This window comes from Magnolia sinica, chromosome 16 (assembly GCF_029962835.1).
Source record: "Magnolia sinica isolate HGM2019 chromosome 16, MsV1, whole genome shotgun sequence".
In the NCBI taxonomy this organism is placed as follows: domain Eukaryota; kingdom Viridiplantae; phylum Streptophyta; class Magnoliopsida; order Magnoliales; family Magnoliaceae; genus Magnolia; species Magnolia sinica.
The window spans coordinates 13,134,406-13,150,400 of record NC_080588.1 but is presented as its reverse complement, the minus strand read 5'-3'; the positions used below and the strand labels follow the sequence as shown (position 1 = coordinate 13,150,400).

The 15,995-nt window shown below is 40.0% G+C and overlaps 1 protein-coding gene across 5 annotated transcripts in view; it reads left to right on the top strand.

Annotated features, from left to right (window-relative positions):
* LOC131229680 (putative methylesterase 11, chloroplastic) overlaps nucleotides 1-15,995 on the top strand; it is a 69,846-nt gene that overhangs the window by 27,946 nt on the left and 25,905 nt on the right. For 2 of the 5 annotated variants that reach the window (XM_058225662.1, XM_058225663.1), the window contains one exon: nucleotides 5,067-5,198. The exons of 1 other annotated variant lie outside the window; for it this stretch is intronic. In XM_058225662.1, the coding sequence (XP_058081645.1) occupies nucleotides 5,067-5,198 (132 nt within the window). Of the gene's footprint in view, nucleotides 1-46; nucleotides 4,662-5,066; nucleotides 5,199-15,995 lie in introns of those variants that run through there. 2 more of the 5 variants (XM_058225665.1, XM_058225666.1) reach the window with 1 other exon arrangement.

Here is a 15,995-nt window from a genome sequence, read left to right as displayed (position 1 = left end):
CAGTACCTGGACTTGAAATGAGCTATTTGTTTTCCCCAAATTTCAGGCAATCATTTGGAGATCAAATGAATGAACTGTGCTGTTTGCAGAATGCAAGTTGGTCAACCATGGAAGCAAGTTACTTCCAACTACATGGACCATACTAGGATCAAGGCACCAAATTACTTTTAACTAACTGGACAATAGTAGGGCTGTAGAGAGTAAACTAGGTGGAGGAGTTTCTTGACTTGAAAATCAATAACCTGATCTTCTTTAAATATGAGCCTGGAGAAGCTAACAGGGAGGCTGACCTTTTGGCAAAATCTGGTGCTGTTTGTGCTAGTTTCCTGCTGGATGACTCTGCAATCCTTAACTGTAGTTTGTCTGTGGTTCGTGTGCTTTTGTTGTTTCAGGCCTTGTTTTGAGTTGGCTGGGTGTGGTTAATGGTTATGGGTGTTTGTGTGGCCAGCCGTGGTTTGGGAGGTTTTGCTTTCTGTTGGCCCTTGTTTGCTGGTTGTAGTTTTCTTTCTCTTTGAATATAACGCTTTTTAATAATTAAGAAACAGAGCAAGCTAGCTGAAGTAGCTCTCTTTCAAGGTGAGGAGTGAAGTAAAGAGATGCTACAGGTGGGGAGTTTTGGAAAATCAAGGCAGGTTGGGTAATGGTGCTCAAATGAAAGGAGAAAGGGTATGGAGTCGAGGTGGCGGAAAGGCAAGTGATGACCGGAATACAGGAAGAAATCTCCCAAGGTGGAGGTAGATTGGAGTTAGGGTGGCAGTGGGCTGGGCTAGGGTTAGGCTGAGGTTGGCCCAGGCCTGCCCTATAGCTGTAATCCCTGGCCCAGGTCCTAATGGGGTAAAGATGCTAGGGCTGGTCTATATCGCCAGGCCAAAGTGGATCTAAGTTTAGGATAAGTTACATTAATGATACATATTCAATTGATGTACAATTGGTGAGTGTGTGTTTGTGGGCCATCATGCTCTTCTAGAGTGTCATAGTTTTTCTGTGGCATACCTGTATAAAGTAAGGTCATTCATTAACTAAGTCTGTCCCACCTGATCATCCATCCAATGCATGGACTTTAAATGAGTGTATCGATCTGTTGTTTTCGATTTAAAGTGGGGTCCAAAATTTGGACAACTAAGTGCCTGGTATCATCCATCACTCTACTGGAGTACCAAGTATTACTTTACACACTAGTATACAGACTCTTTAGCCTACGTTGTTAAGACCGGTGTACTATATGGAATACACCAAGGCAACATGTCAGATTGGGTTGGGCTACTATTCATCATTCACCCTGGCCCAGCCTGGCCTGAACACCGGGCCTAGATTTCAAGCCTGAGACCATCCCTCAGGCCAAGTTTAGAGAGACAATGAAGAAAATCTCCTGAGGAGGAAAGGCATGTGACGTCTGGAATAGAGGAGGAAGAGCTCTCCCAATAATGGACGCTATTTGTAATCGTCACCTCATGCAAATCTTTTAGAGGGAAGAATCCATCAGAGACTTATCTGTGTGTTTTACCTGCAAAACCCTTGATTGTTCAGAAGCTGGTGGATCAAGCTACTAGGGCAGGGCAAGACGGAAGAGTTGGGCAGTGGATATGGAACAGGAGGAACTGCTTCAAGGGAAGGATGAAGATTAATGATTATTTGCACCAATGACAGGGAAAGTGTAAGCCATTCATGGTTCAGTGGCTTAATAGATCGCATAAGGAAGATGTTTGGCGTATTCTTTGGCTATGGCAAGGAGGAGATCCGCGTGCCATTTAAGTTCCACAAAGGCAAGGAGAAGTCAAACTCTCCAAGGGAGAAATGTTGTATTCCAAAATAAGTATAAGAGGTAAGAGAAAACTTTGAAATCTTATATTCTTTGATTAAAATTACGATAGCATGGAAATTCAGGTAAGGCATAGTGCAAGAAGAATCATGGGAGAGGAGATCGTAAGAATACTCAACGCTAGGGAGCCCTTAGAAAAAAATGCAAGTGAAGCCTCACATTCCTTGCCCTTTTTTCAAAAAAAAAAGAAAAGAAAAAGGTCTCACATTCCCTATGTAGAATGTGGGAGGGTTAGTTTGCTCTTAGAAAGAAAAGAATGCAAGTGAAGTTTGAAAATGACAAAGGGCTCAATTGGTTGTCTCATGAAGCGGAAGTCCAAGTTATTGGACTAGCCCTCTCACTTTCCCTACCTAGAATGTGGGACGGCTAGTTTGCTCTTAGAAAGAAAACAATGCAAGTGAAGTTTGAAAATGACAAAGGGCTCAATTGGTTGTCTCATGAAGCGGAAGTAAGTTATTGGCAGGGGGCTGAGTAAACACATGTAATTTCACTGTTATTGTGATTGGGTGGCTTTGGAAGTAGTAGAGACCTTGGGTGGTATTGTGGTGATACGGAACATGGAAGCCTTGTCTAAAGATGTCTATAACAGTCTCTATACAATTTATGTATGTTCTATTGAATGCTTCAGTTTATTTGTTGTTCTATGAAGAGGTTGCACAGATGGGATTTTAAATTGATGTATGGTATGAAGAGTCCGTATTTGAGACCTCATCTTTGGGAAGAGTTGGATAGAGCTAGAAGCTGTTGGAATGAGCATGGGCAAGGTGTGCCGTAATCGTAACAGTGGCAACCATTACATGCAATGTTGTCAAATCGCATATAATTGCATGAGTAATTGGTCAGGTTGATGGCTTTTTTTTTTTTTTTGGAAATTTTTTTTAAAAATGAAAATAAAAATCATTAAAAATTCTAACAAAATTAAGGAAAACTATGTCTAATTACTACAAGTGATTGGATTGGATATTTTTACCTATTTCATTGTTGCTTGACTATTAGACCATTTATAAGTTTAGTTATATTATACAAAACAAATTTAAAAAATCAACAATTGCACTAAGAGAGAATTAATTATTAAAAACTACAAAGAAGTTTTATTGATAACTTGAATCTTGATGAGTTGTTATATACAATAGAAGTTACAACTTATTACAATGTATAAGACATACGACCGTTGGCCATTATGCCAATGCATACTAGAGTATTATGCCTTTGCATACTTTAGTATGCCATGGCATATGTGACCATCACACGTGATCTAAGCCAATGTATGTGATTGTGTGATCACACATGACAACATTGGTTACACGTTACAGGGTCATAACTGCTGTTGTGAAAAAAAAAAAAAGTGACCTATAATGGTTATTATGGTCTCCACAACTGTCTGTTACAGGTTTTTTCGAAAAAGAAAAAGACTTTGCTTCTCCTTCAAGAAGAAAGAAGCAGTGAAATTACAAGAAGCATGATCAACTTCTTGAATTGCGTCCACAAGCATCAGCCAATTAATCTCCCTACAGGAAGAGCTCAGTTCATGTGGTTGAATAACCAAGTGTTTCTAGTGACAGCCAGGATCGATATATTCTTGATTTATGTAATTTTATTAGCATTAACTTTAAAGTGGAGCAATTTGGCTGGTGTGAAAGTTAGACATAAATAATGGAATATGATAGTGGAGTGACTACCAGAATTTAGTTCCAATTGCGCTAAAATTTTGAGGAAGTGAAATTAAGATTTACTCTTGGAGTTTAGACCATGAGAGGCACGAGCTTGATAAGTTGAGGAAACATAGGCATTCTGAAGTAATTTCTTACAAGGCAGGAAGGACTCTGCCAATGGAACCAATGCACATGAGATAGTAGTTGCACTTTGCGGAAACAGGCTGATGTGGCATAGTGTGAGAATCTGGCCATTCTTCAGTATGTAACCCCACCCTTGGAAGCTTAAAAAGTTATTCCACTTAACAGGGCCAGTCTGCTCATCCAGAAGGGCACATGTATGAGAAAAACGGATGGTTAGGAACAATTTGTATTAGGGTGGACCCCATATGAGTTAACATGATTTCATTAGTTGAGATACCCACAAGCCAAAGCTTGCTTTGGACAGGGTGGGTTGGGGTATAAAATGCTAGCAAGGATGATTTCAGAATTAGGGTAAAAGGAGTACTTTCCCTGGTAAATTGGAACACATGCTTTTACCTCAGATTCTGTACATTGGAGTGGCACAATTGCAATGCGCATGATTTGTACAAACTGAGTGATCAGCACATGTCGAGATGTGAGTACTATGATTTCAAATATTGGTTAAGATATGCCCATATCAACCATATCGTAACCATATTGGTCACCCTTGTTACGTGACACTGGTGAACCAATCCGTTAAGGAAAAAAATGGACTGTATCAACCGATACAGACCAATAAGCCCCATAGCAGACAAGGCCATTGCAGCCGATACAGCCATAAGGTCCCATTTTAAAAGTTTTATTTTGCAAAATCTCTCCTTTTTCCTCTTCTTTCTTCATTTCAAGCATGAAGGTAGGTTTGAAACTAATTTCAGACTAGATCTAGGCTTATCTTGATGATCAAAACACAAGATTTGGATGGGTTTCGATAAATTGAAGGCAGAAAAGATCATTTTGGGATATATTTGAAGAAGGGTAAATGATCGCTCTTTTTTTCTTGTATTCATATGTAATGGGCCCTAATCCACCCGACCATGCTTGATTTGTCTTTGACTAGGACCCACCTATTTGGTTAACTTTCAGCTGGCCAAGCTGATAGTCAACATTCTTATCAAAGAATTGTTTGATACACCACGGAATGCATGCTAATTTTATTTTTTATTTTTTTTTAAGAAAAGAAAAAGATGGATTATGATGTTGTCAAAAGAAAAAAGAAAAAAGAAAAAAAAAGGCCACTATGGGCCTGCATTATCAGATATGGGTTTGATATGCCCTGATACACCCACCGATATTTTTATTCAAAACTTTGGTGAGCACTGCTTCTGAGGGGTGAGTCTTGGAACATCTGTGTCATCTGCTCTTCATTGGTAATGATAATAGTCATTGTCACTCACTGCCTAGAACTCTTGTGCGCACCTCTTGGTTTATGCATTTGCACCTTTATTAGGCTATTCCCTCTCCATGCGATAATATTCAGTGCATTTTGATATACTCATAGATGGAACAAATATATCATTTATTTCAGATATTCAATGTTTGATTTGTATTACTTTTGGTTCCTGCTATTTCAGCCTGGTCTAAATGATCTGATGCGGGCAGCTCAGAAATTGTTGTATGCGAATGGGAACGACTGCCCTCCAACTGCTATTGATCTTGACAAGGCATTGTTGGGGGACTTGTTATTTAATCAAAGCCCTGCTAAGGTATATTTCCTACGGATGTGATTACTCTGCTGCACAACTTATTTCCCTTGGCTACGAGTAATTTATGATGTATCTCTAGTTATCTAGTAACTAATCTATGGAGGATTTTTTTAATTTTTTTTTTAATTTTTTTAATTCGTGGAAACAGCGCATCATGAGATTATCCCTATAATTCTCGATGCACTTTACATTGAAAAGTAGAGGGCTTACGATACATGGTCCACTTCTTTGACAGTATAGACATGTTTTCGCCAAGCATGGATTATGCCTCTTTATACAATAATCTTGACCTTTTAGTTGTGGCCTGTCAGGTATACTGTTAAGAAGAGATGCAACTATTGGTAGCTGGGATCTTCCAATCTAGGAGATTTTATAGGAATATTATCCATAAAAAGCAGGCCACAGTAGACCAATTGTTTGGATTACTGAGCCATCAGCCACACTAGTCAAAATTGAAAAGCTGTGTATACTTTGAGAGTAACCTACCAAAAATTTTAATGCTAAACTTCTTCTTCAACATCCAAACTAAAGCCTGAACTTCAAGTCCTAGACATATACTGATGCAGGACATGAAATTCAAGTATGATGTACAAGATTTTTAGGCTTTAGATCACACTAGTTTAGAAACAATTACACAAAATTCCACATCCCACACAAAAGTTCAAACACTCAATCAAGGGAAATCTTATGCGGATCCAGGCCTACACATGCTAGGGCCGGATCAATCAAAACTATAGACCAAACAAGAATCAAAGGAGGGTAAATTCATCCACACATGCACAGAAATAATTCCCTCAATCCAAGCAATTCAGAAATTTCAATTCGGGGAACCCTAAGGTTGAAGAAAGGGCATAAAATTGAGGATTTGAATAATTTAGGATTAGGTTTAGGGATTTTAGGCGAAAGAGAAGTGAAAGAGAGGAGAGACGAACCAGAGAGGTACCGCACGTGTGGACAGCAACAATGGCCCAGACGCACGTGCGTGTGATCCCGGCTGCACGTGTGTATGGCCCCTTATTCAAAAAAAGGCCAGCTTGGCCCTGGTTGGCCAGGGGTGGACTCCAAAACTCCCAAATTTCAGCTCGATCTGATGCACAGTTTGTACGTGGTGCTCCGCCGAAATTTCAGCCCACCTGTACGCCCAAATTCTGGAAATTTGCTGTAGAGAGAAAAACGACTGCAATAAAGGATGGATTTAAAGCGTAGATGATTGTAGGAGGAGAGAAATATGGATGGAAGAAGGTGGGGGCGAATCATGATAGATGTGGCTTCGCACCATGATAGTCAGCCCTTCAAGGAAGGGAGAGTTTCATACCCAATTGGATTTCCACAACTTAAGCCTAAAAAAAAAAAAAACAAAAAACAAAAAAAAAAAACATACATTTTTTTCCTTTCTTTTCTTCTTCTTCTTCTTCTTCTCTTTCTTCTTCTTCTTCTTCTTCTTCTTCTTCTCGAGCAGCTGCGGCTGCGCCCTGCTGAGTGCTGCGGCTTCTTCCTCTTCCTCTTCTTCTTCTTCCTCTCTCTCTCTCTCTCTCTCTCTCTCTCTCTCAATCTCTTCTTTCCCCCTTTCCCTCTTTTTTTCTTTTCTCTTCTTTCCCTCTTTTTTCTTTTCGTTTCCCTCTCTCTCCATTTTTTTTTTTTAATATTGCTGTAGGTACGTGTCACGCAAAGACGAGCGCTGACACTTGAGCTCCGAGTTGTACGAACAGTTCAAAGGAGATCAAAGTTGTATGGGCTCCACAGTGATGTATTTATTACATCTACACCGTTCATCTATTTTCAGAGATCATTTTAGAGCACCACCCAAAAAATGAATTATATCCAGAGATCATCTGGACCACACCAAAAATAGCAACAGAGATAATGATTTTCACGGTTAAATAATTTGTAGGGCGCACGGTAATGTTTATTTTCCATATCTGATCAGATCCGAGTGGGCCCCACTATGATGTATATTTTTTATCTATATCGTCCATCCATTTTGCCACGTCATTTTAGGTCAGGATTCAAAAAATTAATAATATCCAAATCTCAGGTGGACCACACCATAGAAAATAGTGGTTATAGAATGCTCACCATTAAAATTTTCTTAAAGTCCACTGTAATGTTTATTATCAATCTAACCTATTAATTGGGTCACATTGACGTGGATGAAGGGAAAACACACATGTCAACTTGATCTAAAACTTTTCTAGCCCCAATAAATTTTAACGGTGAACATTTAATTATTGTTGTTTTTTATGGTGCAATCCACCTGAGCTTTGGATGTGCCTCATTTTTGGGCTCATGCCCTAAAATTATTTGGCAAAATGGATGGACGGTGTGGATATAATACATTCATCATGGGTAGGGCCCAAAAAACTTTGACACGTGTGCTACACTTCACAGTCCAAGTCCCGCCTAATTCGAGCCTTAAAAAATTGTACACGAGACATATATTAACTTAAAATTTGACAATTAAATTGTGGACTGCAATTGCTAACTCACAATGCTAAAATTAAATTATTTGAATAGTTTTAATTGTTAATTTGTGAGCTTTTATTTTTTAAAATAGGGCCTTTTGATTTTTTTTTTTTTTTTTTTATGATTCATTATCCAATAAATGTCCACCAATTTATAAGTGGGATAATGACAATAAATGACATGAATTTGAGGCTGATTTGGAGAATAGATTGGTCCTCCAAGTCAGCCCCAAATTGGCAACGCCATCTACCTGAATTTAATTTCATTTTTTTAAAAAGAACTATGGGGAGAAATGATATCAAGTTGTTAAGTATATAAATTACATATTTAAAAAAAATTAAATATATGAATTTTGTAGTCAAATTCAAGTTACCTAGTTAAAAAATTAATCAGACAGTCCGATACAACTTCTCACCAAAGAGTGGACCGTTACACCATCATAAACATGTTCCAATTTATAAATGAATGCATATTTGGAATACTTAGAATATTCCAGATTTAATCCATATTTTTTCATATTTTTTTGGCAAAAAAAAAATTTGCGCTGTTACGGGCCATTACGCCCCCGTATCCGTAGATGATTGTAGGAAGAGAGAAATATGGATGGAAGAAGGTGGGGGCGAATCAGGATAGATGTGGCTTCGCACCACGATAGTGAGCCCTTCAAGGAAGGGAGAGTTTCAAACCCAATTGGATTTCCACAACTTAAGAAGTAGAAAAATGCAGGAATTTTTATTAATCTTTAATGAGAAAAAAAAAGACTACAAGGGGTATCTATTTATAATAAAACCCTATACCATAAAACTCGCGCCATGTGCGCAACCTATTACTTGGAGACGAAGTAATAAAAAATAACCAACTAATCAAAGCAATCTATACCGTCCATGATATTCCTAATAACAATAAGCAAATCCCAAAGTACTAGATTAATTAGAATAGTGGGTCATGATCATGAGAACCCATGGTGGGATTCACATGATTATCGGGTCCACTCTAACAAACCAAAACGCAGTCCTATAACTAGGATGCCCTTCCTGGACGTCGTCATTAATCTAAATCAATGGTGGGGCCCTCCTCCTTGCGTACGTGTGTAGGGGGCGTGCGTGTGAGCGTGATTCTGTACACGTAACGCCCGTTACGGGCGTAACGGCCGTTACTGACCCGTAACGGCTGTTACGGGCCTTGGAAAAAAAAAAGGAAAATAAATAAAAAACCCTTACCTTTTTCGTGTCTTTTCTTCTGCTTCTTCTCTCTTCGTCTGCTTCTTGTTCTTCTTCTTCCTCTTCTCGGCCTGCTACGGCCCTGCTGCGGCCTCCTCCTCCTCCTTCTTCTTCTCTCTCTCTCTCTCCCTCTTTTCGTTTCCCTCTCTCCCCATTTTTTTTTTAATACTGCTGTAGGTACATGTCACGCTGAGACGAGCGCTGACACTCCTCGAGCTCTGAGTTGTACGAACGGTTCAAAGGAGATCAAAGTTTTATAGGCTCCACAGTGATGTATTTCTTATATCCACACCGTTCATCTATTTTTAAATATTATTTTATAGCATTACCTAAAAAATGAATCGTATCCAAAGATCGTCCAGACCACACCAAAAATAGCAGCGGAGGTGATGATTTTCACCGTTAAACAATTCGTAGGCCCATCGTAACATTTATTTTCCATCCAATCTGTTCATAAGGTCAAAAAGACCCGAATGAAGAGGAAAAACAAATTTTATATTGATCTAAAGGTCATGTGATCCCAAAAAAGTTTTCAATGGTAGACGTTCAATCCCCCATTGCTTTTTGCAGTGTGGTCCACTTGATAATTAGATCTGTATTATTTTTCGTGTCAAGTCTTAAGACAATCTCGTCAAATGAATGGACGGTTTAGATATAACACATTCATCATGCGTGGGGCCCAAAAAATTTTGACATGTGTGCTACACTTCACAATCCAAGTCTCACCTAATTTGAGGCCATAAAAAATTGTACCAAAGACATATTAACTTAAAATTTACTAATTAAATTATAAACTGCAATTGCTAACTCACAATGCCAAAATCAAATTATTCGAATAGTTTTTAATTGTTATTCGGTGTACTCTTATTTTTTAAAATTGGGCCTTTTGGTTTTTTTCATGATTCACTATCCAATAAATGTCCACTAATACATAAGTGGGATAATGACAATAAATTGCATGAATTTGAGGCTAATTTGGGGCATAGATTGGTCCTCCAAGTCAGCCCGAAATTGGCAACGCCATCTACCTAAATTTAATTTCATTTTTTTAAAGAACTACTAGGAGAAAGATATTAAATTGTTAAGTATATAAATTAGATATTTAGAAAATTAAATATATACATTTTGTAGTCAATTTAAGGTTAATTTGTTAGACAGTTCGATACAACTTCTCACCAAAGAGTGGACCGTTACACCACCATAAACATGTTCCAATTTGTAAATGAATGCATATTTGGAATGCTTAGAATATTCGATTTAATACATATTTTTAATTTTGGCAAATTTAGTATGTATGAGAAATTTTGTTATTACCACCGCAGTCCTATAACTAGGATGCCCTTCCTGGACGTCGTCATTGATCTAGATCAATGGTGGGGCCCTCCTTGCGTACGTGTAGGGGGCGTGCGTGTGAGCATGATGTCCCTATCAACTCTCCCCAGCTGCGAAGATTTCGCCACTGGCGAAACAAAACTCCTAAACCGCTCCAAGATGTTAGGATCAAGTCTTTGAAGCTCTTTCTCAGTGAAACATACTGTCTGAAGCTGGGCGTGACTGCCACTTAACCAGGTACTTCTGAAACCCGCCGTTCGACGTGGATTTTATCTGATGGTCCAGAATATCATATATCTCTTCTCTGGGTGTGGGAAGGGTAGGTATAGGAGGTAGAGGCTGAGAAAATGAGTCGGGAAGGGTATGGGACGATGGGTCGGAAAGGGTAGGTATGGAAGGTAGAGGCTGGGAAGATGGGTAGGGAAAGGGCCATGGATCAAGGGAAAAGTCTGGAAAATCAGGATGGTTAGATGAAAGGCTGGACAATGCATCAGTGGCCCTTTGAAATGCAACTAGATCCTCTACATTGAATGTGGAACTAATTTCCATGGAGGGTGGAAGATCTACCACATATGCATTAAGACCGTTTCGTTTTATAATTTTGAATGGTCCAGCGCTATGCGCTTGTAATTTACGAACGGCTCCCTGAGGGTACCGCTCTGGCCTGATACGGACCATCACAGTCCCTTACATTGAATTCCTTGAAACATTTATGTTGGTCAGCAGAAAGTGTGTAATGTTCATTACTAGTCATGGTCTTCTGCCTGATTTTTTGATGCCATGAATGAATGTGATGCACAAGGGACTCTGCAGACTCTGATGGCCTATGGGATAGTGACGTAGGGACAAGATCGATAGGCTTCCTAAGAACAGCATTACACCAAAATGTGGCTTTATGACACAAATTGAATAGGAACAAGACAACGGCGCCAACTATCGCTATTATTTGCTTGTGTAAAGGCGCGACGCACAACTGAAAGGGTCATAGACTCTTCCGCTCCCTCTTCCTCATCACTAGGGGTTTCTACTAGTTCATATTCTTCCTTCTGACCATCACTTTCTGGGTGTACTACTTCTACTTGCCCATTAATAAGGAACACCTTGGTGCCCTCTCTCATGCCACACTGGTGGGCAAAGTGACCAAACCCTTGACACCTAAAACACCTAGTTGTTCCATTCTTATGCGAGCTAGGTCCGATAACCTCTTTACCCTTATCATCCTTGGGCCTGGACTGAAAACTGCTGGAAGGTTTGTCTTGATATCCAGTGCTAAGCTTAGCCCCAGAAGGGTTGGCCTTAGTACTAGAATCGTGAAAATCAAACCGCCTTCCCACAGGTGTTTTGAGGTATTGCTTGTCCTTTAACACTACTTAATACAACTGTTCAATAGTGTCTATGTCTTTGGTGAGCAAGTTTCTCCTAATGTCATTACGGAGACTCGTTTTAAATCGAGCAAGGGTGAGTATGGGATCCTCATCAACTTCACACCTGGTCAAGTACTCTTCGAACTTCTCAATGTATTTTGTCACACTCATGAAACCTTGTCGAAGAGACTGTCATTCCTTAATCAACCGTAGGCGATAAGAGAAAGGGAGGTACTTCTCCTTAAGTGTTTCTTTTATTTCTCCCCAATGGACTATTGTGAGCTCCCTCGCTCTTTCTTTCTTTCGCTCTACAGTAGCCCAAAACCTGTTTTTGCTTGGCCCATAAGCTTCATCTTGGCGAATCGGACTCGACGAGCATCCGATATGTCATACCACTCAAAATAGTGGTTCATATCCGCCAGCCAGTCTAAAAAGGCTTTAGGGTCCAAGTGGTCATTAAACGTAGGGGCATCTACTCTTAACTCCCTTGAGGAATTGCACATCTGGGTCATATTGTTCATGATGTCCCTCACGGGGTGGGTGCATGGGTGCGCGTCCATGACCAATTCTTTGACCACCTCCATTCCTTTGTCTAACCTCTTGATCACCTATCTGAGATTGAGTATCTTCCCTAATAGTAGGGTTTGCCCTGGCGGAGGTTTTTAGTTGGGTAATGCGCACATCAAGCTGTTCAAAGCGTTGGTCCCTACATTGTTCCAAGCGCTAACCCAAAGACTCAAAGTGCTGGGTCAGCTTGTTCATTGACTCTTGCAATTGCTCCATGTTTAGTGTAAGGTGCAAGCCAAAACCACAACCTGTACGTGTAGGCATACACCCACTAACTCAACTAAAAGATTCTCATACGACTATATGCGTCTAAATGGGGCTAAATGATTTTATGAGACTCTATATGAGGGAAACTACACAATGCTACCAAAATTCAGCAATATAGCTGTCAAAATAAAGGGATAACAGAAAATTTCAGCAATGTGAATTGCTAACTTTCTCATAACAAAAATTTTAGTAGCTTATATCAAGAATTATGGACCTCTAAACTGCTTTATATGATGAGACTTGATGCATAATGGACATAAACAAACTAAGCCCTAAACAAGCAATGCATTCCCCTACAAGAACCCTAGGCTTTGATACCAAATTTGATGCAGGACATAAAATTCAAGTATGATGTGCAAGATTTTTAGGCTTTAGATCACACTAGTCCAGAAACAATTACACAAAATTCCACATCCCGCACAAAAGTTCAAACACTCAATCAAGGGGAATCTTATGCGGATCCAGGCCTACACATGCTAGGGCCGGATCAATCAAAATTATAGACCAAACAAGAATCAAAGGAGGGTAAATTCATCCACACATGCATAGAAATAATTCCCCCAATCCAAGTGATTCAGAAATTTCAATTTGGAGAACCCTAAGGTTGAAGAAAGGGCATAAAATTGGGGATTTGAATGATTTAGGGATTTTGGGTGAAAGAGGAGTGAAAAAGAGGAGAGACGAACCAGAAAAGTACCACACATGTGGACAATCGCAATGGCCCAGATGCACGTGCGTGTGATCCCAGCCGCACGTGTGGGGCCCACTATTCAGAAAACGGCCAGTTTGGCCTTGGTCGGCCAGGGGTGGACTCCAAAACTTCAAAATTTCAGCTCGATCCGATGCATAGTTTGTGTGGTGCTCCGCCGAAGTTTCGACCCTCCTATAGGGCCAGATTCTGGAAATTTGCTGTAGAGAGAAAACGACTGCAATAGAGGATGGATTTGAAGCGTAGATGATTGTAAGAGGAGAAATATGGATGGAAGAAGGTGGGGGCAAATCGGGATAGGTGTGGCTTCACACCATGGTAGTAAGCCTTTCAAGGAAGGGAGGGCTTCACACCCAATTGGATTTCCACAACTTAGGAACTCAGAGGAGTAGAAAAACGCAAGAATTTTTATTAATCTTCAAAGAGGAAAAAAAAAAAAGGGACTACAAGGGGTGCCTATTTATAATAGGACCCTATAACCCAAAACTCGTGCCATGTGCGCAACCTATTACTTGGAGAAGAAGTAATAAAAAATAATAACTAATTAAAGCAATTTAAACCGTTCATGATATTCCTAATAACAATAATAAGCAAAACCCAAAGTACTAGATTAATTAGAATAGTGGGCCACGATCATGAGAACCCATGGTGGGATTCACATGACTATCGGGTTCACTCCAACAAAACAAAACGCAGTCCTCTAATTAAGAGGCCCTCCTTGGACATTGTCATCGATCCAGATTGATGGTGGGGCCCTCCTTGCGTACGTGTGTAGGGGGGCATGCGTGTGCACGTGATGTCCCCATCATATACAAAGAACCTGTAACTAAGAAATCTATACCACATTGAAAACCTACTAGATATAACATTAAATCCCAACTAGATTGAAAACTTGACGACTTCCAACGGTACCTATATCCGTGGATTCCAGCATCTGATCTGAGTTAATACTGAGTTCAGATTTTAACATGATTAATAATTGGGTGGGATTTGGGTTTGGCGATACTTATCTGACTAGAAACTGGGTTAGGTTGGTACATGACTTGGATATTGGTGTATATGATTTTTTTTTTTTTTTTAATTCTTTATTTATTTAGACTTATTTAAAACCCTTGAAAAGGCATGTTCTGATATGTATTTGAATTTGAAGCCAAATTTGAACTTGGATCAAGACCTAATTCTAGACCCGATGCTGATTCCAAATGTCAGCTTAAATCATAATTCATGCTCAAAACAGAACCCACTAGGACCAAATGTAATACCCTAATCTGATTAAATGTGGATCAAGTCTCATTATGGTACTCATATTCCTGATTCCAAGACGGGTTTGATATGGGTATTCCAATATCCTGACTGAACTTGTCCTGTTGACAGCCCCACTTGCTACCCTTCCTAAGTAGTAGATGATTTGACGATTGTAGTGTGGAGAAAAGAGGAAAAGAGTGAGAGAGAAGAAGAAAGAGGAGAGTTCGGGGAAATGTTGTGTGTTAGCCAACATGCCTTAACATGATGTTTTATTAGAATAGAGCATATCAAGGTGTCCCATATCGGTATCGATTGGCGTAACGGTGCCCTCCAAAACCGATACGGATACGGACCACACACTATACACTAATGCTCTCTAGACTCCCCCTCAAATTGGAGCATAGATGTTGATCATGCCCAACTTATCATGAACATGATGAAGAGCATCTCGACTCAAGGACTTTGTAAGAACATCAACAAGTTGATCCCCGGATCGAACAAAATGGGTGATATTTCCTCAGAGACAACTTTCTCTCGAATAAAGTGACAGTCGACATCAATATGCTTGGTTCGCTCCTGGAGCGAACCCGGGTTATGAGTAATATGAATAGCCGCTTGGTTGTCACAATGAAGAGGAATGGAAGCTGAAGGAGGATAGCTAAGTTCTTTAAGAAGATTGCGAAGCCACACGAGTTCACACGTTGCATGAGCCATAGCACGATATTCTGCTTCAGCCGAGGACCGAACAACAGCCGGTTGCTTCTTGTTTAGAGTTCATAGGACTTTTATTGTGTCGTCCATGACCTCAACCGTGTAGGACCTTGGAGGTGTATGGACAGTTGGGTGGTAACATGTCGATTCAAATGGCCCAATTATAGAGGTTAATGTTTGGAATCCTATCTGGTTTGGACTATTGTGATGGGCTGAAGTTGGATAATTGGATTAACGTTTGGATGTATAAGACGGTTGGACGATGCCTTTGATGGGCTGGATATGCAGGTCAAGGAATGGATGAGTGGATGGATGTTGACAGATGGTGGTCAATTGACACAGTAATGGACTTTATGTGGTATAAAACTCACATCTTGAAGTAAAGTCTTCTTTCCTTTCTCTCTCTAATTTCAAAAGACAGTGAGCTTACTCATAATAGAGATGGAGATTTGAGGTGGTTTGGAGATAGTGGCTATAGGGTCAGCTAGTGGTGGCGGCCAATGTTGGTGATTAGATTATAAGGGGTTTGGCCAAAAATGGGCATTGGCGAATTGAAGAAGATGGGGTGAATGTGTCATTTTCTGGTAGTGGTGAATAGGTGTGATGGGATTACAAGGTGCATTTAGGTTTTTCTAGCAACGGAGGACATTTGATAATAGGTTTTTCCAACAAGTGTGATTGCTATGGTGAAGGAGATGATGATGAAGGGGATGTGTAGTGATGGCAATAAAATATGGTTACAAATGTGGTCGTATGTTTGGGGTTTCCTGCAATTTTGTAGGCGGTAATGGTAGTGAATTGTAGAGGCTAGAGATGGAGGGTGATGGTGGTTGTAGTCCGATACCATTTGACGCGGCTCGTTTGGGTCGCTAAGAAAACATGTACAGGCCATCATGAAAGTGACAAAATACACTGATGA